The sequence below is a fragment of the Thunnus albacares genome, chromosome 18 (assembly GCF_914725855.1).
Source record: "Thunnus albacares chromosome 18, fThuAlb1.1, whole genome shotgun sequence".
Classification (NCBI taxonomy): Eukaryota; Metazoa; Chordata; class Actinopteri; order Scombriformes; family Scombridae; genus Thunnus; species Thunnus albacares.
Genome location: NC_058123.1, coordinates 14,012,599 through 14,036,502, shown reverse-complemented (window position 1 = coordinate 14,036,502; position 23,904 = coordinate 14,012,599). Strand labels below are relative to the sequence as shown.

Here is a 23,904-nt window from a genome sequence, read left to right as displayed (position 1 = left end):
AGAATAATTGAATCATTATTAACTTTTCTCTCACATTTCCCCCCAAGGATTAAACCAAATATTTGTCTTGTTTATCCAACCTCATTTAGCCTTCCTGTCTGTCCAAATATAATCAAATACGATCCTATGTATTTTTATCCTATTTGTTTGTTCAGTTATCTATTTTTCAAATGTATAATGACTAAAAACAGAACTCTGCTCTCTCTGCCCCTGTTTTCTTTGTGGCACAATGAAATACAGTGTACACACTGTACCTACAATGTCCAAGGTTCACTTTAAGGCTTGTCATGTGTTACCTTCTCCTGTCTTGCCTGCTATCTGTACTGTAAACTGCACAGCAAAGCAAAGTGTTATGTAAAAAAAAAAAAAAAGATCATTATCATCAAAAAATCATTGTTATCAGTCATTATCTCTCCAGATTGCAGTTTTGGATTCAGCCACAAAATACTGTCCATTGTCTACCTGCCTGTGTGTTAGTCATGTATAAACAGTGCTCAACTCTCTCTATCTGTTTATCTGTAGATAGCTTCCGTTACTCCTGTGACATCTGCGGCAAGAAGTATAAATACTACAGCTGCTTCCAGGAGCACCGTGACCTGCATGCAGTTGATGGTAACCAGGAATTTTTGTGGACAATTTGCATGACAATGTATTTCTTCTTTGAAACACGAAGACTTGAACATGAAGGCCATTCATAAGTGAGCTTCCCATTTCACACTGTTGTCCTGCTACAGGAACTCTACTTCCTGCAGCAGCAGAAAAAGCCGAGTAAAATATTAAATTGGATCAGAAAAACAGAGAGCGTTTTAACTAAAAAAACACATCAAAAAGGACAAATGAGACGTAATAGTATGGCATACAATAGCAATTTGAGATGGGCGCTATTTCACTATTTCAGAATTTACTGTAATCTGCTTTAGTAATCTGCCAATGTCCGTGATGCACTTTACTATAGAGTATCACTCCATGTAGAGTCACACTTGCAGCTGTAGAGGACACTTGGTATTAAGGGAGAGGGTATAAATATATATACGTAAGTAAACTGAGACGGCCTTGCCGCTCTCCACTGTATTCAGGAAACAAACATTGGTACTAATAGACTCTCAGCATTGGTTGCTCTATTTTTCTGTGACATTGCCTCTTATCCTGAAATGAGCATGCTGTAAAATAACCTTAATTTTTATATGATGTGTACATGCTAATGGGTTCAAGTCAAGGGAATTTAGGGACATAATATTGTACTGTTTTATGTTTTAGCATCAATACACATTCTGTGATTTTGTTAAAATCCACCCTGAAAAAGAAGAGTAAGCAGATCAGTGCATGTAGTTTGTGACCAAATAACATTTGACAAAGTAGCAAGTTGAGACTACACTCAATAGGTCAACTTGAATGTTGATGCTGTGAATAATATATCTCAAAGATTTGCATTTTATGATAAGAGAAAGGAGTCAATTAGGAACAAATTTCCCATTTCTTCCCCATCTCTCTCCTCCATCTCTGCCAGATCCATATGAACAGGTAGTGTTACCTGTGGATGGCCTTAAAGAGGAGGAGCCAGTGGAACCCTATCAGAAAATCGGACCAAGTAAGACTGTTTGATGTACTTCATTTTTTTTTTTAGTTCCACCTCTTTTGTGATGGTAAAACTACAATGAAGACAGACTTGCCATAGCAGAACAAGCCTACAAAACTTAGGATAAATATAATTGCTGCTGCTTTTTTTGCATTTTGTGTTGTTTATTCCCTGCAGAGGAAATAGATTACTTTGGGATAATTTTTTACTTTAACCCTTTGTTTCAAAGTATTTTGATTTAATTTGTTTGTTATATTTCAATTATACGGAGCCCAGGAGGGGCCATGGAGGAAAAAATAACTAATTTTTGTTCTTGATTTAATAATTCGTGCTCATGATTTAGTAAATTGTACTCTAACCTGAATAATTTGTGTTCTTGATTTAATAATTTGTGCTTTCGATTTAATGAAATTCAGCTTCATGCCATTCTTTCTTCCTGCTTACACCCTCATTATGGATTGCTTGGGTGTGATAATGTTTTATTTTGATCTTTGACTAAGATATGTGGATAGACTTTGGGTTTTGGCTTGTAAGCAAAACACTGCGTTAACTCTGAGATCCCTTAAACGTACACAAAATTGTGTACACAAAATCTTAATTGACCACGCCGCAGCACATCAAGAAGTAACTGATGTTACAGAGGAAATCTTCTTTCTTCGTTGCTTTCTTCAAACTTCTGGCTGACTGAATGTGTTTGGTGTCTTGAACAGGCAAAATAGATAAATTGAGAGTACTAATTAAGTAATGTGTGCACACAAATTATTAAATTGAGAGCACAAATTATTAAAACGAGAGCACAAATTATTAAATTGAGAGCATGAAATATTAAATTGGGAGCACAAATTATTAGATCAAGAGCACAAATTATTAAAGGGGACATATTGTAGAAAGGGAGATTTCACTTTTTTTTTAATTATAAAGCAGGTCGAGATGCTGTTTAAATACTGTGAAAGTATCAAAACACTCCAGTCCACGGAGAAATGCACACAGCCCGTATTCAGGAACTGCTCTTTTAAATGAGCGGTTTGTACTTAAGTGAGGTTGTGATGTCACAACTATATGCTCAGCGTTTCCCCAATCTTTGCCTTGGAGGGACAGCCCGCCCCTCCTGAAAGAAACCAAACATGTTTATTTATTTTATTTACCTAATTTATGTGCACTCTTTTCATTTCAGCTCAGTGTGAGAGTCTCTACTGTGTTTTGCCATCATTTATGGTCACGCTAGTTTCTCTCTTGTCCTCTGCTCTCTGTGTGCTACAATCCTTTACTTGTGGTTGGCCTGGGCGTGCGTCACTGAGAAAACAGTCAGCCAATCAGAAGAGAGGGGCATTGAGCAGACAAAAAATAGCTGTTTCGGGCTGAGTGAGACAGAGGGGCTGCATCCATGGCTTTTCAGCTGTAACCAGGTGCTTTTTAACCACAAAAACATGCAAATGTTTACAAATAGACCACTTAGAAAGGGGCATAATATGACGTCTTTAAACTGAGCGCCCAAATTATTAAATTTAGAGCACAAATTGTTTTGTTTTTTTTGTCTGTGACCCCTCCTAGGCTCTGTACAATGACTATTTTAGAAGAGAAAATCAAAAATCTGAGTCAATACAGTTACTTGGCATTAAAACTCTGACGTGATTTCAGGTACATCCATCATTTCATTTGATTGCTCTTTACATGCCATTACAGCTTGACAGCTTTGAGTCCACCTGTGTCCAGTTTAGTGTATCGGACACCATTTGTAATGAAAGATTTTGAGTCATGGTGCTAATCCATGTTAAAAAAAAACAAAAAAAAACACTAAGCATATGAGCTAACTCCACACTGGAAAGGTTTCAGAACATGAGTCCAAAAGTCCTCCTTCGCAGGGGAAAAAGCACTCGCCCACCTCCTCAGAGACCGCGGGTTCAACCGACGGCAGCGGGTGTCCCTTCAAACACAATTGGCAGTGTTCGCAGGTGGGAAGCCTGCACTTGTCACTGAATTAATGACTCCTACTGATTGGGGGCATAGCGTAAAACTTCCACGCACTATGCAGGGAGACCTCAGTGTTTTTATGTTCTCTAATATTTGAGGTATTGCTAAATGTAAACTTGGGGGGGAAAAAGATGAGAATTTTCAGTCGAGAATCACAATCAGCAGCTCCTTCCTCTTCTCCACTCTATTATCACCTCTTGTTTTCTTCTTCTCCTTAATGACATAATACATGAATTAACAGAATGATTTTCACTAAAACTGAACACAACTAATCAACCGAATTAGATTTTAATGGATATGATACAGGTTTTTATCACAACATTGATTTTTGATGAAAACAAAGGTTTCTTTTTGTGTTTTCTTTTCTCCAGAAACTGGGAGCTATGTTTGTGAGTTCTGTGGGAAGCAGTACAAGTATTTCAACCCATACCAGGAGCACGTCGCTCTTCACACACCAATGGGTGAGTCTGTTTGCTACTGCTTATAAAGCCACTATGTGTATGATTTGAAAATGTCCAACTTTTAGAAGGATATGCATAAAGTAAATTATGGCTCTCTAATCTAATACAGATAGAAAATGACTTTGCATAGTGTTCTCTCTCTTGAATTTTTTTCTTAAAATTGTATCTTCTGTGAGGAAAAAAAAAATTGTGTTGGATATCTGATATCACTGGTCTAAATTAGAGCATTGAACTTCAATTCACTACAACTCTCTTGATGTAGGCTCCTTTGATATTAAGGCATCACGGGTACAGGAATGTGGGAGCATGGATATGAGTAAATTTGGCCACAGCCAAACTGGTAAGATAAAAAGTAAGCATCATTTTTTTCCTCCTACATTTTACAGTAGTTATGTAGATTGATTGTGTAATGCAGAACAAAGAAAATTTGGTAATCAGAGTTCACTGCCATGCACCTCGATAGCAGCTTTTTTTTTTTTTTTTACCTTTTTACTCAGAGCCAAGTATAATATTTACAGACCATACACATTATATATGTCATTGGTGATGTAGAACTTGAATGCTTTGTAATTGGTTGAGGTTGTCAACATGACAAATTGTAAAATTGTTGAAAGTCAGGTCAAAATTGAACAGAGATTGATGTTGGTTAAATGGGAAAACAACCTTGTGAACATGATCAGAAACCAAATACCTACTGCCTGCGCTATTGAATAATGTCTTTTCAGTGACTCTTGTCGCTCACATGACCACATAAGTACAGCCAGTCCGTTTACCATGATATTACCATGATGATTTCATAGCTGGGTTTGAGGGCAGAGACCGTGACAATAATATTTTGGTTCCTCATGGTTAACTCCTGCGTTGTAAATATCAAATAAATATCAATGCTAAATATTAAAACAAGCATACCTCACCATGGCTAATATGTGTTACACAGAGCCAGTGGAAAACAGAAATAAAGAACCCTAAGAGATTGGATTTAAGGTTCTAGGTCACCTTGCCACTGTATTTATGGCAATCCCTCTGGAAACTATTAACCTTTGGTGAATGGTTAAGTGCACAATTTAAGTGAGGACACGTTGAGATTTTTTTGTTGTTGTATTTCCACAAACTTAAATACAAAGATTTGTATTTTACCCTGTTATTTTAAACCTGCAGTGAGGAACTTTTACATATAAATGAACATCCATTACATTCAAGCCCTTGCCAAACAAGTTCTCACAATGCTGATTAAACTTATCACCTCCAGATAACTCTCTCTGTATTTCACAGTATACCGGAGTTTTTAATCTGGCGTCAGGTTTGACATTCCCACGCTGGCGGGGTGAATGCATACAGAGCATGCACACTAGAGACTTCCGCTGGCCAAGCCGGGGATAAAATAATTTAATCGTGCGGTTCTTCTAGACTTTCTAAATGTTATCGGACTGAATGGATCAAATTCTGATAGTGAAACGAATCATTTCGCGGGGGTTGTGTGGCGCTCAAAACAATTTATCCACCGTTTCACAGCCGCAGCAGTAATGACGGAGTAGGCTATGGCGGAGCCTATGACTTAAGCGCGTGTTGACAGTGTTTTGTAATTACTCTCACTGCTAGAAGGGGGAGACAAAAGTCCAGCACTCCAGCTTTAACAGCACAAATAGTCCATTGTCAGTAATGCAGTCAATTTTAGATTAGATTAGACTTAACTTTTTTCCAGCTGTCATATATCATTTTTCTCCTAACTGGTACTGAATTTTGTGGTACATGACACCCCCCCCCCCCCCCCCCTTCACAAATGTTTTACTGAGGAGCACTCTGCCATAAAGAACTATTTAAAGCATGGCACACGCTCACATCTTAAAAGTGGGTCAAAAAGATGGAATGAAGAGGAAGAATTAAGCCCATATTTAAATGTGATATGGACATTTGGATCCTTTTGTTAGGGCTGTTAGTGTGATTGATTTGCATGGCGCAAACTAAGATTAAGAATAAACTGCATGTAATTGACTTTGCTTCAGCTTAACTGTTGTATGAGCCAGTAGCTTGAAATATTTTTTAAAAAACGATCCACGTTATTTAGCATGGGCATGCCACTCATTGTTTTTCACTTACAGGCAGTCCATTCAGGCGGAAACTGGAGAGTGCGATTCAGTCCAGTCTGGTTGACACAAACAGTTCTCAGAATTCAAGCGGTGAGTACTGAGTCACTCACTTTATGTGGATGTGTGTGCATTTGTGTGGAAAATATATCATCCCTGCTTTTTGTATTTTCAGTTGTGCTACAGAGCAGGTATCTTTGCATAGATAGAGGCAGTATTTCTTTAGACGGTGTTTAGCTACTGATGCCTGGGCTAAAAATTGAGATGGAGGGGGAGTAAAGCATGTAAAGAGGTTTGTGTGACCTACCTCTCATCTTTTGATACTATATAAAACTCAAGTCCAAGAGCTCTATTATTATTATTCTACTCCACACTCAGACCATGAAAATGGAGAGCATGTTGGATCACATTTTGCTCCGATAACAGCTGCCATTCATCACCACAGTGACTAAAAAAGAATGACGTTAAAGGCCCTGAAAGCATATTTTCTTAATCAGCTTCTTACTACGAGCAATGTTCTCCCACATGAACACAAAACCTCCTGCCAAAATAATAAAAGTCTGATAAGAGAACTGTCTGTGCTGTTTTTTTTCCCCTGTATTTTTCTTACTGGTTTGGAATGGGTAGTGATGTAATGTATTTCTGCACCAGTCAGATAGCACACTTAGCACAGGCCGTTGTCAGTTAAATCTGATCAAGCCACACCCGCACAGTTTTGATTAAGCAGGTTAGCTGAGTGTTGAGTGATTGTTAAAAATAGATCCTTGCTTATTTAGTCATAAAAACTTAATTTCATTGAAAGTACAATTGTCATCCAATATGACAATCTTTTTCAAAGTTTATTAAATTGTGCTTTTAGCTCATTCTCAGTAAAATGTTCAGTGTGGAGTAGCTGTTGTGTCCTCCTATTTATAAAGTGACATACCCAAAAATAGAAAAGGGCATTCCACTTTTTCTCTATGGGTGTGGTTGTATTGTTCTGATTGATCACTGTGTGTATACTGAGCATGTGATGTGATGTAAATAAAGGATTTTGGTTTTTTTTAATGGGCTGATGTTTTTTCTATCTATCTTACCCTTCATCAGGCTTGATTGTCTGGTGCTTGAATTAATCAATAAAATGTGTATATGCCTGTAATGAATTAAAATTGATTATATACAGTTTACATCATCATCAGTCACTGATCAAAATTTCTGAGACGCCTTTAATGTTCTGTACTGTATGAAATCATAGAAATATAGAGTAAATGCTCTTTTATTACAAATCCTGTTTGTTTGCATAATTATCATTAAATGCTAAAGGTACTGATTGAATAAGGGAAAAGAGCACTAGACAATGGCCCGCTATGCCTGTCTGTATGTAGTCTTAACTCCCTCCCCATCTTCCTGTCCACAGGAACTCCGAGCCCTCTGGTGGCCAGCTCCTTCTCTACAACACAGAGTAAGTCTGAACCCCACCTTCCTGCTCAAACAAAACATATGCATGTCGCTCTCCATTTCATTTCACCTTTTTTTTTTCTGGTATGCTTCAATTTGTATGAATCTGTCATTGTTTGGTGCAAACAGTTTCTCTATAATCCATCGTGATTCTACAGATTTACTGCATTTAGCTTCATTATTGCTGGAGAATGTCTGAACAGGATAATTACCATTGGTCTTATTGTACATTTGCATTGTGTTCAGATATAGCCGTGTCCTGTGCTGACTGACAACTAAGCACTGGCTGAGTCATACTGTTAGAAGATTTTCTTTTGGAGGACAAAGATTGTTGGAAAAGCTAGTACAATTTTTATTTTAAAGATGTTAACAGTTATGTCTTTTCCTTGCCTTTATTCGATAGGATACTAGTGCAACAGACAGGAAATGAAGGTTTAGAGAGAGGGGGGATGGTATTCAACAAAGAGGTCAGATTCAGGGACATTGAGGTTACATAGTCAGCGCCTTAAACCCCTAAGCCAAAGTATCACGAAAACCTTTGCAAAATGCATCACAAATTCAGTCACTTTTGGAAAAAATACAAAAACAACATTGTGAGATCTTGGTGGGACCGACTTTCAGAGCTCCCGCATTTGGCCCAGATGCAGTATAGATCAGGGCTAGCTGATCGACAGATGCACAGTATTAACGTTTTTGCCTCTGACAAAGAGTCAACGCTCTTCTGGGCCTTGTGATTTTTTAGAACCCTACACTTGTGGTGCCTGTGGCATCCAGTTCCAGTTCTACAACAACCTGCTGGAGCACATGCAGTCCCATGCTGGTGAGTCCACTATTACAAATGCATGTTAAGCTCGACAGGAAAACATATGCAGAATGTGAACACACCGTCAGTGGCTGCAATGCATGTGGAAATCTGAATGATAATGCATAATCCTTTTATTGTTTATTGAGGTGTAGGCATTACATTCTTGTATGCAACACAGCATTTGTATACAGAGTTCCAAGGAATAAATTGTTGTAATGAGGGTTGTTGCAGATCTGGTTCTGAGGCCTGCTGGATGCGGTTTTTATGTTTTTGTTAGTGCATTATACATGTGACTTTGTATATACACAGAGAGTGCGTTGTCTATGTGTGCTTTGTCGACTGATTACAATCAATTAATCTCATAGGAAGATAAGGCAAAGTCCCATCTCATATATCTATAACCTAAAGTGATGACAAAATTATTTTTGTCTCACCAATAGTCACAACACAAATATTAATTTTACAGTGGTATGAAGAACAAAGATAGAAAGCAAATAACCATATTTCAGAGACTGTGACCACCAAATGTCTGGTATTTTTATTTGATAAATGACGTCAGGGTAGTTTGTTTACCCTCTTGTGTATGATTCATGTTGGCTATCTTTGCATGCAGTTTGAATTATACAGTTATCATTTGGACAGTCTTAAAACACTGTTATCCTGACTTCACCAATGAAAACAAAAATATATTTACACTAGTAGATAAATTACGATGAATTATTGCTGTTTGGCATTGCTGTAAGGTTCTTGCTTTTGGAATTATTGCTATGAGTCTGCTTTCATTTGATGACACACCATGCAAGATTTGTGGCTGATCTTATGTGAGAATTGACTTGGGAAACGATTCAGTTGATATATTTTTTTTAATTATAAATATGCACACACCTGATTTTGACAGACATAGGGAGCCTAAGTTATGTATTTTTGTCCTTTCTTTTGCTGACAGTTGTTTTGTTGGTTTAATTTAGAGTCATGATTTTATTCTTCACATTTTCCTCCACAAACATACACTTTCTCGATTTAAAACCGTTCAATATCGTCGCCTCTGCCTTATGTTTCATCTCTGTATCCCATCAGCCGACAATGAGAACCACACCAAAGGGGACTCTCCAAAAACCTCCTCAGCCTCGGGTCCTCAGGAGCAGATGTGGAGAGGTTCTCAGGCTCAGACCCAGGCTCAGGCTCAGGCTCAGGCTCAGGCTCAGGCTCAGGCCCAGGCCCAGGCCCAGGCCCAGGCCCATCCCTCAGTTAAACTACAAATCCAGCCTCAAAGTATCTCCCAGAGAAACCACACTCTCAGCCGTAAGTACTGCTATCAGCTTTATTTCTCTCTCTTTCACTCAGACAGACAGAGATACTGTCTGTATGGAGCTATAAAAAAGGTTTGTGCACCCCTTGACTCTTTCAAGACTGTATTGTGTTAGAAAATTGTTTAAATGGAAACATTTTGGGCTACAGGTGGACTGGTGGTTAAGACGCATACCCTAACCCTCATATTTTCCCTAAGTTTCAATTTTAATATGTGCTGTAAAATAAGGTTGTGTTTATTTCCATGTATATCTGTATTTATGTTTATGTTTATCATTCTGTATGAGTCTGTATTTATTTTTCCCTTTGAAGAAATGTTTTCTGCTAATATATCAAATAAAAAAAACATGAACACTAATTATATTTCTTATTTTTGCCTTGTTTATCCATCCATCTGCTGTCTGTGCTGACAGAGAATAATGGACTACCTGAGAAGGAGCGACAGCAGGTGGCTGAGCGGCTTTTACGGGTAATGTGTTCAGATCTGAGCATGCTAAACGTGCTCAACAGCAAGGACTTCCTTAAGTTGGCACAAACCCTAGTGGATACGGGGGCTCGTCATGGTGCCTACTCTACCCGTGATGCCCTTGGCAACATGAGTGCCTTGGCACTGCGCCAACTACCCCGCATGTACAACCAAGTCAAAGTTAAAGTCACATGCGCTCTAGGCTCTAATGCTTCTCTCGGCATCGCTGTCACCTGCCACTCCCAGACATCAGGCCCAGATGCTTGCTATGTTCTAACAGCCTACCAGGTGGAGGGGTCAAGACTGAAGCGCTATGTTCTCGGTGTGAGGGAGGTTGAGCTGAGGGAAGGGCCTGAGCAGGTTCACCACTGGGTGCAGAATGTTCTGTCTGAGTTTGTGATGTCAGACATTCGCACTGTGTATGTCTCAGAGCCCAGGGTGTGGGCAGCAGGATTTGGGGGATCACCACTGGGCAGTGGTGGCCGGGGGAGAATATGTTTGCGATGCGCAGGATGTTCACTTGGTGCAGTTGTCCAGGCAGTTCTTGGAAAGCGCAGCCTCCAGGCTCGAGGGCTCCATGAGTTGGCTGAGCTTCTCTCAACATGCCGAGATATTGCCTCCTCCACCACCCTGGCGTTTCGTGAGGAACAGTGCACCAACACATCCACAAGCACAACTGAGGAAGGTACACAGGGCAGCCCTGCACAATGCCCCACCCCTCCTTGCTGGGATCGTATGGCTGAAGCTCTGCTGCAGGTCCATGCCCACTTTGAGCAGATCTGTGAGGCTTATGGTCGCAGTAAGTCGACGGCTCCACTCCTCCAGGGTCTCAACAAGCATCTGCTAGGCACACTGGCTTGTCTGCTGGCACCTCTGCGTTTGGCAGCTCTGGAGCTCAGCAGCCAGAGGAGACCAACTTTACAACAAGTGCTGCCTGTCTACCTACGCTTGGAGAAGTTTTTCACATCCAAAGCTGGAGAGGCTGGAACCGGCACTGCCAGCAAACTCTGCCACTACTTCCTAGAAGCACTCAAGGAAAACTTCAAGGTATTGAACTGGTATTCCTAACATTAAGTTTCATAAATGACCCATTTGCTGTGAAAGTGAAAAGATTCACTTTAAGTTACTGAGATTCTGTAAGGGGTAGGGCTGGGTATTGTTTACATTTAACTGATGGTCAAACATGAAATCTTGTTGAAACAAAAGTCGTTGTAGAAGAACTGAAAAAGATTAGGAACTGTTTGAGAATGAATAAACCAGATTACAAATCTGACCTGACATTTGATGCGAGTTTTAAGTACTAGACAGTCGGTACAATTGATGCTAAAAATGGTTTGATACCCAACTCTAGTTGGTATGTGATGAATGTGTATGAGTAATTGCTCTTACAAAGGATTGACAGTCACTGAAATGTTTCTCTGTCTCTAGGTCGAACGAGCCCACCAGGTAGCCATGGTACTGGACCCACAGCTCAAGTTGCGCTCAGTCCCAGCCTACCAACATGAGGACATAATCTCCCGTGCATGCGAAATGGCTGCTGAATCCAGGGATGGAGGTATGACAGGTGGTGGAGGATCAGGTGGCGAAGAGCGTGACACCGATGGCCCGCCAACCCCTAAAATAAGCCGCATAGAGGGAGGTGGAAACAATGGTGGCAGTTCAATGGGGACGTCATCATCTTGCTCAGTGTCTGGTAATGATGAGAGTCAAAGCCAAGTTAGACAAGAGATTTTTCAATACCTGGCTGAGCCTGTTCTCCAAGGCACACCTGATCTTTTCCAGTACTGGAGCTCAGCTGTGGGTGAGAAGTTCCCCAGGCTCGCTCGCCTGGCACTGTGGCTACTTGCTGTGCCTGCTGTGGGCATACGCAGTGAATGCATAACTGTGTGCGAGCAAAGCCTAGCTATGAAGAGGAGGCAGCAGGTAACCGCTGAGGAGATGAACAAACTAATTTTCCTTCGCTCTAACATGGGCTAGAAGAGAAACCCAACCAACCAAACCTTCACCTCCAACCAATGACTATTATTTATATAGGTTTAGACCAACTGTAAACTTAAATGTGTATGGACAATAAATACTTCTTGAGACAGATATTTACCGAAAAAAACTCACGTTGTATAGGTTGCAAACACCCATAAAACAATAAGGCTTATATATTTTATATGGAGAAAGAACAGCTGTAAAGTACTGTGGACAAAATTTAGGGGTGGAACGGTAACTCTCAAAAGATTGTCCTGTTTGGTACGCCACCCTCGGTTTGGGATGCACATTTGAGCAGGATGAGTTTTGTCTTATTGTGGCCAGTGATTTGATTTACTCCAGCCTAATGACAAAACCGCTAAAAGGCTATATGCTGTTATTCTCATTGGATGGCAACATTGTCAGGTAATGTCAGCTCTCACTGCTTGAATTAACTGTCATCGACCTCTGATCAGAGATGCCTATGAGGAGTATGGCAGTAAATACTGTAGCATATACAGTAGGTTGTAGAATCATCCTTTTTGTTTGTGTACGACAAAAAAATCTGTGGTGAATCTTCACTGCCATTGCACCTCTGACAATTAAATGTACTTGGTTCATAGTTTACTATCATGCATCACAGAAAATTATATTTTTCAGCATTTTCAACCATAGGAGAATGGGAATGAATGAATGGGAGGAGATAATGTGGAGATAACTGCAATCTAAATCATTGCAGCTAATTTGATGGTTGCTTCAGTGGCCTCAAAATGTAGCTGTGGATCATTTGCATGCACCACACTGCTTGCATTTTTAATTCTAAAGGGTAAAAAGTAGCTGATTAAACATTAATTCCAATATGATGCCTTCCTCTTTGTTTATTACAAATTGTAAAGAAAAGTCATCCAATGGTTTTGTTTTCCTTCTAAAATTAACTTGAGGTCTTATGCTGCTAGATATGCAAGTCAAACTGCTAGACTCGCATAGAAAAGACAAAATTATGAAGTTAAATTGAATGAAGTCAAGCTTTTGGTTGAGTTTTCAAGGCAAATACTACATGCACAAAGAGGAAAAAGCATCATATTAGAGCGTTTTTGGTCAGACCTTACGCTGATTTAATTCAGCCTTATTATACAGTAGCTAGGTTGCACCAACAGGGAAAAAAATATTTTGATAAATATATTATCCTTTAACTTTTAATACTTGATGGTACAACCGAGCGTGCATGTCAGGTAAATACACAATACAATACAATAATAACATCTGTTGTCCATTTTGGCTGGCTTGATGATAGTTTCGGATAATTCCATCAGTCAACTCTGTGTAAAGAGACACCTACAGTCAACTTTAAGTTGCATCAATACACTTATTTTTACACCGGAGACGTTTTACCTGTGCATTGCCCTCAAATAAACAGCAGTAATGTTATTAGCCATCAGTTTCGTAAGCTAGAGGTGTCAACAAGCAGTAGGCAAGGATTTAATTCATAATTGTGTAAATCTTGTGTGGCTGCCCGCTGTGTGTGTGTTTGTGAGAGTGTGTGTGTGTGTGAGAGAGTGTGTGTGTGTGTGTGAGAGAGAGAGAGCGAGAGACTTGTCCATAGGAAACTTACTATCATTTTATTTATTATTCTTTCCTCATTTATCACTAAATATTGTCTTCCTTATGTGAGCTACAGATTTTCATTTTTCAAGGCAATAAGCTTTATCACAGGGCATAGTTTCCAACCTTCTCTATTAAACATGACTGTTCTAATAATGCTCCTATGGTTAATTATTAACAGTAAATTATTTTCAGTTTGTGAAATCAATGGGATTTTCTCAGGAATGAGTGCACCCAAGCAGGCACCGCCACTTTTTTCCTCACTGTACCGAAAACACACCAAACTGTGACCTCAATGCCGAGGCATGTACTGAACCATGACTTTTGTGAAACGTTCCACCCCGAATGCAGTTAGTGCCACTTGCAACAAACGAAAAATGGATCACTGAGGGTTTATTTCTTATTTTCAGGACGAAACCAATTCTACCAGTACATTCACTAAAGTCAACACTAATGAAGACAAGTTATTTATTTTTTTATGGATTCTAGAGTACATTTAGCTAATACCTCCTAAAATGACTTGGATGAATGGAAGCTATACTGTAAATGTGTTTGTTGCTTCTGGTACTAATTAGTCAAGTACTAGTTTGTCATCTCTGTGTTTGGGCCTTAAGTCACTTTCATGCAATCACCTTAAACCCTACAGTCAGAGCCAACATCATGCCTTTATATTGCTGATCAATGGCCTTCTTTTTACCATCTTCTATGAAGCTTGTAGTTTGTTTGTTTGTTTTTTTGTTTCTTTTTCCACTCTGGTATACTCAAAGGGATGTATGGCTGATGGTTGGAAACAGTGTCCTCTAGTGGTCAAATGTGGACTATTTAATCATGGACAACTGCTATTTGACAAGTGCTTTTATACCCAAGTTCTCTAAAAAGATAGAACTAATTAAGCATGTATGTTTTTTTGTGTTTGCTCTTGGTTTATAAAATAGGGGTCAGGAATTATTCTAACAATAACACACCCAAGCACAACTATCCACTGTATAAAGCTTATACTGAAATGACTCAGTAGTCGAGCAAAAATCAAACCAGTGCATATCATTGTTGCAGTTCTTCATTGGGGTCAAACCAGAGTAAGAAGGTATATCAATATACTGATATTTTGATATGAAACTCATTAGGATTTTGGTTTGAGACTCATTTGGATTTTGGTTTTCATAATATTTATAGTGGGCATATTTTTTACTTGGCCCTTTACCTCTTATTTAAAAAAATAAACCAATAATAGTCCTGAAAATGTTAATGTATTATCAACAGTTAAAAATATTATAGTCTTATAAATCTGTTTTTGTCGTGTGTCCTAGCTTGAGGCCTCAGTACAGTCACATTACACTTCTGCCCCATGAATAGTCGCTCCGTCTCCCTTTCATTTCAGTTGAAGCCTGTACAATTGACACATTCTAGCTTGTGTTTCCTGTTTCTGTGTTATCTCCATTGGTCAGAGCTCACCCTTGTTCAGCTTCGACCTTGCAAATGTGCAAGCCAATAGAAACTTGAAAATGGAGAAGTTACTATTCTAGCACTGTGTCACCACCTTGTTTTGTATTGTATCACACTAACAGACTGCAAACTGCAGCAATCAATCTCATATTAGATTGATCTAGAGCTGCAATGATTAGTCAGTTAATCGATTAGTTGACAACTTTAAAACGAATCACCAACTATTTTGATCAATTTAATCATTTTGAGTCTTTGACATTAGCAGATGTCACCTTGAGATTTGGGAACAGTGATGGACATTTTTCACCATTTTCGGACATTTTATGGACCAAACAACTAATCGATTAATCAGGAAAATAATTGACTGATGAATCGAATGAAAATAGTGTAGCTGCAGCCCTAGATTGATTGCCCTGATCAATGTTTATCACCCACATAAAAATCATGACATCACATCCTTTTTCGGAGCTGAGCATGGGGCAGTTTTGTTAAATGGAAGGCTAATGTGACTGTACCTTTTTAGGTTGTGAGGACATGGGAAGTAGGAAGTTAGCACACCACACACTGGAACTTAAAGGGCATGTGAGTGAACAGTCTAGTGTAAAGCCAAGAACAGATCAATGTCTCATCAAAATGAGAATCTGTTAGTTCACGAGTAAAGGCAGTTGTGACAGTTCTCATTTATATAATAAAATGTGTCGGCTTTTATTATAATTGCAAAAAATGTCTAAAATGCTGAAATTATGTTAATCAGTGGTCAAAGGCTCTGCATTATAAACTGTTTAACTACTACATGAGATGTTTTTTAATAGTCTTTAGGCCTCCTTACCTCCATTAACAGCTTTTATGTTGTTTCATAAATGTTTTTCTTTCCTAAAGGGTTTCTTAAAAACATCTTTTTTTTTTTTTTAAACATATAGGTTCTTGACACAAATTATTATTGTGTCTACGTTGATTTTAACACAGTTTAAAAACGCCGTTCATCTGTTTTACCTCTGTAAGGCTTTGAGAGAATGACTTTATTCAATGTATCCAAGACATACATCATTGCATTGTGATCATTTGCATTCCTGAAATCAATATATGTATACTGCTGTTTTAAAACTGATTTATGTCAAACATTTATATTTTGGTAAAAAAAAAAAGAAAGAAATTGCTGTAAATTATATTTTAAATTTAATTTTTTAAGTACCAATCCAATGTTTTACCTCAAGTACTCAAAAGGTAATATGGTAATTTAAAGATTGGAAATGAGCTGTTCATACAAAATTTAGGTTTGGTCAGAGAAATAGTCAAAATACTGTACATTGGTCTGTGGTTTTAGCGGCGATCCTCGATTGAACCGATGAAGGGATTTTTCTTACAGTTTTTAAATAAGTATTTTAAATAGGATATGCTCTGGGACAAAATGCCATTGTTGACGTAATGATGTCAACTTAATTTTACTTAGAAATAGCATTGTTTTTGTTGATTAAATGAGAATTATATCTAAGATATGCATGCTTTTAATAAGAGTACTGATATATAAAGTTATAAGCCAGTGTTTCTCATCAGGTGGAAGTGAATCATGTTGGCTCTGAGTAGACGTTACCTTAAGACGCTCATCGAGTCAGATGAGCAACCCCGGATTGAATTTGAACCTTTTCGAGGGGGGAGTAGCGATGCTGATCATGGGTTGGTGTTTCTGGGTTGACATCATCCATTTTCAGAGGATGTATTATGTAAATACAAGAGAACTGCTGTTTTTATGTCACAAGGGGGCGCCTTCATTTCAGAGATACAGTAGGGAGCACCAATAACATTATACCTCTTTTTTCTACAGTAGCATTTCAAAAGGTTTTGATATAATAGAAAACTCAACTTAGATACTGTTATTAGAAAACTGAGATCAGTTGTAAGTTTTATTTTGTTTCAGGATTTTAACTTATTCAGATAATAAAAAGTTCAATTGTAAAATATGGTATAAGAATGCTAACATGGAGATCTCTTCTGTTCAGCTATGGATTATAGTCTGCATTATCAATTCAGGTTAAGAAACTAGTGTTGCTTTCATTGTATTTTACAGGCATTTCTTCCTTTTATACTCTGCTAAAATGCAAAAAATGTGTTTGATTCTATTCATTTTGTCTTTTTTATCGCACTTTGGCAGCAGATTCCTGTGTAGATTCCAATCTGAGTTGTCTTATTAGTAAGCCTAATTTATACTTTTGTAGCAACACTATTTTTATATAATGGCAAAGAAAAGGGTTCAGTGTCTTTTTTTTTGTTTTGTTTTTGTTTTCCTGTGTCATATATGGCAGCGCTGTTCAATGTTTCTTGAATACATTACCCACTGTAGTATGTGATGTGTGAATAAACTCCAAATCTGTGTCAAACTGTTGTGTACATGCAGTCAGAGGAATGGAGCTTGAATGTATTTTAGTTGCCATAAAGTCCTGTTTATCCCCATGGAAGGGTGTATTCAAGGTGTCAGAGTAAGACTGAAACTCAAAATATTTCCCTCTGCCTGCATTTCGGATGGAAGTAGTTTCTTTTTCAGTCAAGGGGTGAAATTTAAATGCTTAGTTTAGAGAATCTGCCTCTGTATTTATGAATCAAGAGAACCTGAGAAGATATTTGACTACCTCCCTGTAAAAATGAGGCTGGTTGCTTATTTTCACTATGAATGAGGACTCCCACCTAGAGAGAAATGAAGCAGAGCTTTCCACAGTGGCTGAGAGGGAGAGACGGAGGGCCTCAAACACATGTAGAGGGGAAAGAGGCCTTATATAAGGGCAGAGCGATTGAAGACTCACACATGGGGAGTGAATACACAGAGGCTGCTCGGAGGTGCGTGCAAGGGTTCCCCAGGGGCGACAGATAGGGCAAAAGAGCAAGGGAGCGAGACAGAGAGAGGCAAAGAGCGAGCAAGCGTTCGCCACAGCCTGCTGTCTCTCTTCCCTCTCCTCTTGCACCCGGGTCAGTCATCCCCCAAAGGTGCTGCAGCCATGCAGAAACACCCGCACTCTTGTCTCCTCCACTGCTGCCTACACAAGACCTGCCTACCGAAGGCCTAATTTGCAGCACATGCATCTAAGTTTGCCTCCCCCACTCTTCCTCCATTCCCCCACCAACCCCCCTCACCCACCACACACACACACACACACACACACACACACACACACTACAACCACCTCCCTTGCTCCACACCCCACTGCTGAAGGTGACGTTTTTCCACCAGCTATTACTACAGTGAGATGCAAAGTTTGTTTTTGCTTACGGCACCAAGTGTTTGCGAGCCGAGCCCTCATTTTCAGTCATTTAGCAAAGCGAAATGTAGGGAAAACAACCCGCCCATTGGACAATTGCTTCCGTTTTGTTCAGGGTTATGGAAAAGTTGCAGATCAACTTTTTTTCTCAAGGAAAGTAAGAAAGAGCAGTATGTGGGGTATTTTGCAATCAGCATACATGCACACAAGTTACATAAACAGCTATTTTTTCCCTGGATGCAATTGTTCAAATTCTTAAATCATTAAATTTAGGCTTTAGCTGCATCAGGAGTGTCATAAATGCAGCTGAATAGAAAGGGGGTTCCCTCTGTGTACCAGTATAAGAACACTAGATGGCAGTGTCTGGCTTTTTATTAGCCACAGAGTTAATGCAATCAAAACATCACCAAATGTAGGATACAATATAGTGCAATCTACTACAGCAACACCACAAAGTTAGGCCTAAAAAATTATCGTATATTTGAGAACACAACCAGTTTGGACAAAAATGTAATATAAGGCAGTTTTGAATTACATCATGTTGCTTTTGTTTTGTCCACAAACCTTTGTGGAGAAGTTACTGCCTTCCACAATTAGTAAAGGAGTGTAATGCCTCTTCATTGGGTGTAGAGTAATTTTAGTGTCATTTTACTTGTGTTGTGGGTAACCCTTCCTTTTACTTAAATTATAGTATATTATTGGGTAATTACCACTGGTAATAAGTAGGTAAATACAGAGAAAATACTAAGAAAAACCTCTATATTACCCATCAACTCAACTTAGTGCCTTGTAGTTGTGACCCTTGTAGGTTGGTAACATAATTGCCTCCTTCCTAGGAAAGCAGGCAACCAATTCTTAGAAACACCTCCTCTGTTACCCATCAATTCAAGTTGCAATTGTAGTTAACCAAGGTTAATGTTGGTAACAGCCCAAGTTTAATTATGCACTATCTAGAAACTAAAATTCCTATAAATTACCCTTTCTTATACAGTTATTGTTCATGGCTACAGCCATTTATAGAGAGTAATATTAGATTTACCTTATACTTACTTGGTAACAACCTATGCAGGAACAGTTTTCCTCTAGTGTCATGGTACATCTTAAATACTGGGTACATTCTTGCAGATGTTTTTAAAATTTACTCAGTAAGTAAAGCTTAAACTGTACTCTAAAAAGAGGTCTTGTTTGTTTCCATGTTATTACCAGGCTCTTACAATATCCTTTGTAACAGATTATTCAATTGTACGTGCTGTACCATATATGTTCCATAACATTAATAAATAAAACATGACAATTTACTTAGTGATTAAGCTGAAACTGTACTGTAAAAGGCAGCCTTGTTTGTTTCCATGGTATTACCAGGCTCTTACTATATCCTTTGTAACTGGTTATTCCCTTTTCCATACAATAAACACAAACTTTTACCATTTATGTTCTGCAATGTTACTAAGTAAGACAATTTTACAATTTACAGAGTAAGTAAAGTGAAACTGTACTGTAAAAGAAAGCAATGTTTAATCCCATGGTATTACAAAGTCTCTACCACATCCTTTCATCAAAATAGATGGTTTCCTTTCCCATGCAATATAGACAAATGTGTACCATATGTTCCATAGTGTTACTAACTAAAACATGACCTTTTATTGAATAAGTACACTGAAACAGTAGAACTGTCAAAGAAAGTTACGCTTAATGACATGGTAGTTACATTGTACTAAAAAAAGTGTGCTTGTGATGTAAGGATCATAAAATAAACATGATAATACAATGTAACAATATGTACCAAGACAAAGCTTTAATTGTTGTTACCATGTAAAAATATAACTATTATACACTTAATAGAAACTGGGTTCAAGGAGACAACTCCCTACTGTAGCACTTGTATTCAGTTTACGCTGTGATGCTACTTTGTTTACCTGGGATCTGAGGAGTTAAATATGAAAAGATCGAGTGGTTAACGGAACAGCTGGCAGGTTTATTACATTGCATTCAATATTTCTCTTACAGTTTACACAAATTGGAAAAAATAACAAAACAATGAAATGAGCTCTCGCAACCAAAAACAAAATTAAATGAAATAAAATGCCTTACTGCCTCTTTTTTCCCCCTTAAATGTTTCTATTAGGGTAGGATAAAGTGGTTTGCGTTGATCATTCTCTATCTGGCAATTTTCTGCAAATTTGTTGCATCATTCCTGTAGAATGGGATCAATCACAAAGCCATCATGTTCCAGCAAAGAGTTAACTCCAAGCTACAAATTCAGGGTCATCAAAAAACCAATCAGCTCGTACAGTGCAGAATAAATCAGATAAATCATCATACAGTCTACTTACAAATGAGATCCCATCCACTTACTCAAAGCTCAATTTCGCAACCCTAATGTCTGGGGATAATTTTACAGTATTCCACCAAAAATTAACTTCATCTGGTATCAGTAAAGCAAGGCATTTCTCATACAAATGAAATACAATTCCCACATCTCTCGTATAACATAATTTTATCTGAGTTATTACCAATCTAAACACAGTACAACTACTGTACTGTGTACAGTAGTAGTTGATGGGTAATAGTGAAGGTTTTTCTTAGTATTCCAGCTGTAGTTTCTCTTATTACCAGTGGTAATTACCCAATAATATGCTATAATTTACCATATATTTACCAGGTACTGGTACCAGGTATTTAAGGTACTGTAAAAGGAAGGGTCACTGTGTTGGGTAAGGTGTAAAGACATAAGCAAGTTCTCCACTAACTTAATCCTTCCAAGTTCTCAGTTTATCACAGCAAATATTGTGGAGAAGGCACAGGGACAGCCTAAAGAAGTTAGGAGTTCATTTCATAGCTAACACAGGCATATATTTACAGTATATTCATAAATTTTAATACAGAGGATGTTTTTGGACAGTAAGAGGAAGCAGCTGGAAAGTTTGTAAACCCTACAAAAATAGACATGGAGTCAAGGTGATAGCTGTGAATCAATGAGATACTACTGTATGCAGCACTGTACCTACATAATTTACTCTTAACCTCCCTTTATGTCCACCGTTCACACACTAAGCATTTTTGGTCAGAACTCATATATGTTATCAGTCCCTGAAGCTGGCTGTTAGGCTCAGTAAGACACATTTAGCTGTCCGGCTACATTTACACTTACAGAGAAAGTTCTGTAGACTTCCCTTTGCCCTTGGCTGTTACACAACCAGAAGAGAGGCATCCAGGTTTCGTTTTCCAAGCCCAAATTAGGCGGTGCCATGCATCTTTGCTCCCACCTCTGGCATTGACAAGGTTGGCACTTTCACCCCTGCCCAACCAATGGCCATCACAGCTGTCCCGACTTGTCTGCTCAGTGAGCATTGGAAGGACATGGACGGACAGGCGGAAGGAAGTGTTCTCATCCTCCTCTCCTTGTCCTGTATGGAGGACCCGGTGGCACTGGCACTGTGGTTTCTCCTGCTCAGCAGGTGCTGACTTTTATCAGGAGTGACATGAATGTACAGAACTGCCAGAGCGCATCCACCTAGTTGCTGTCAGGTGTCGTTCCCGCTAACACTCCACCTAGCCCCTGACCTCACAGGCACCCGGTGGGCCTGTCTGTTCGCCTGCCTGCTCTGCTCCCTCTGCACACCTGTGCAGGCACACATACTGTATATACACATGCACACACATCATACACTGACTCAGATTAAAGTCTGTCCCCACAGTAGGCCAAGATACTGAGTTTGTGGCTTCTCATGCACCTCTCAGACTTTATTCCCAATGCCACATAAGATAAAATATGATTTACACAATGATGCCTTCACTGGCACACATCGTGAGTGTCCAGGTGTTTTTAGCACTCCCCATATGTACCAGCGCACAGGTGCTGGCAGCTTCCTCCCTGAAACAAAGCGAACACAGTCTGTGAAACTTGTGATGAGGAATTTCACTGCCTATTACAGCAGGCAGAGCAGCATTTGAATATTTCATATCTCAGTCAGAGTTATGAGATGACGGTGAAGTGTGAAAATATGATGTTTGACTCTTGGCTTGAGGAAGGCAAGTGTGGTCACTGTGAAAAAGGAGGTCAAGGTTAAATTTGCTCTGTGGATATAAATAGCCGTCCAGTGATGTCCCCCTGATCTCACTGTTATTATTTATTAATCACTGTCATGATCTGGGGAGCCTTACCATGCAGTTTCAGTCAGCTGAAGACAATGACAAGAGGAGGACAAATATCTCACCTGAATTTTAGACCCTTACAATGAAGACCATATATTTTGAGGTTTAGTGAAACAGGCCCATTTGTCTCATGTAAAGACGTCATTGCCCTTTTGTTTTTTCTTTACAACCATTGTTATTGCCAGGGCATATCAGTGGTTGTGTTCCCGACATGACTCTGCCTTTTGTTAAGTATTTTTTTCATTTACATAATTTCTCCATTCCACAATTAACGCACACCACAAGAACCTAAGGCTTGACAAGTAACATTGCACATACCAATAAAATTGTGTTATTTGGCTGGCAAATTATTATGAAATGTCAGATGTTGAAAATAATCAACTCCTCTGTCTTGGCTCATTATATAATCTATTCCTGCTGTTGCCGGTTTTTGCTCCCTTGTTGTGTCCCTCCTCTATAGTGTCTGCGTAGTCTTCGGCTGCTTGGTTCTGCCTCACCTTTCAAACTTTCCCCCTCTTCTTTCCCAGTGAATGAGTTGTTAGATATAGTCCCTTAGGCTGTGCTCACAGCTCACTAAGCTAAAACATATACCATGTACTTGTAACATGGTGAACTTCAATCCAGTTCATGATCTGTTTGTTCTTCCATTTTCCCTTTCCTCTCACTACTTTAGCAATCTGTCCCCTCTGCATGCAACCGTTATACTATAGGCCCAATGCAAAGGAACATATGAATAATTAAAATCTATGTATTAAAGGATTGGTTAACAATTTTTAAAGTCCATTAAAACAACAGTCAGGTACCCATATGAACACTGAAAGAGGTTTTCTTCACTGTAATCATTCATCCTGTTCATACTGGCTATTAAAAGATTCTCTTCAAATGCGCTTTCAATGTAAATGATGAGGGCTAAAATCCATAGTGAATCCACGCAGTATTTTTGTGTAAAAATGCATTTAAAGGTTTGTATGGAGCTTATATGAAGTTTTAGTAGTCTGAGTTAATCACATTTACAGTCTTTTTAGAATAAAATTCCATTTTTTAATGTTGAAAGATATCTAATTGATTTGACTATTTTGTGTGGCAGAAGCTTCATATTAGCTTCAGATAAACTTTTAAACACATTTTTGCAGAGAGACTTGTGGATTTTGGCCCCCATCACTTGCATTGTAAGTGCATTATGAAGGGATCTTCTAATGGTCAGTATGAACAGGAGGAATGCTTATGGCAAGAAAAACCTATTTCCATGTTTGTTTGGGTACCTGACTGTTGTTTTAAGACAGACTAAAAAAAATGTGAACCTGTCTTTTAAAGTCTCTTTGGCCAGTTAAATGTTCTTAAACTCAGCTATCACACTTCTGTTCTGCAGTATTTGTATCTTGTCTGATT

General features: G+C 38.8%; 1 protein-coding gene across 8 annotated transcripts in view; it reads left to right on the top strand.

Moving 5' to 3' along the window:
• znf618 (zinc finger protein 618) overlaps positions 1-17,487 on the top strand; it is a 37,266-nt gene extending 19,779 nt beyond the window's left edge. For 4 of the 8 annotated variants that reach the window (XM_044333306.1, XM_044333304.1, XM_044333303.1 and 1 more), the window contains exons 6-16: positions 523-612; positions 1,508-1,588; positions 3,439-3,528; positions 3,919-4,008; positions 4,271-4,360; positions 6,108-6,185; positions 7,489-7,533; positions 8,272-8,349; positions 9,412-9,636; positions 10,056-11,155; positions 11,537-17,487. In XM_044333306.1, coding sequence (XP_044189241.1) covers positions 523-612; positions 1,508-1,588; positions 3,439-3,528; positions 3,919-4,008; positions 4,271-4,360; positions 6,108-6,185; positions 7,489-7,533; positions 8,272-8,349; positions 9,412-9,636; positions 10,056-11,155; positions 11,537-12,085 — 2,516 coding nt within the window. In that variant the 3' untranslated portion in view covers positions 12,086-17,487. The remainder of the gene's footprint in view (positions 1-522; positions 613-1,507; positions 1,589-3,438; positions 3,529-3,918; positions 4,009-4,270; positions 4,361-6,107; positions 6,186-7,488; positions 7,534-8,271; positions 8,350-9,411; positions 9,637-10,055; positions 11,156-11,536) is intronic. The other 4 variants (XM_044333309.1, XM_044333308.1, XM_044333305.1 and 1 more) reach the window with 3 other exon arrangements.
• The last annotated feature ends 6,417 nt before the right edge of the window (positions 17,488-23,904 follow it).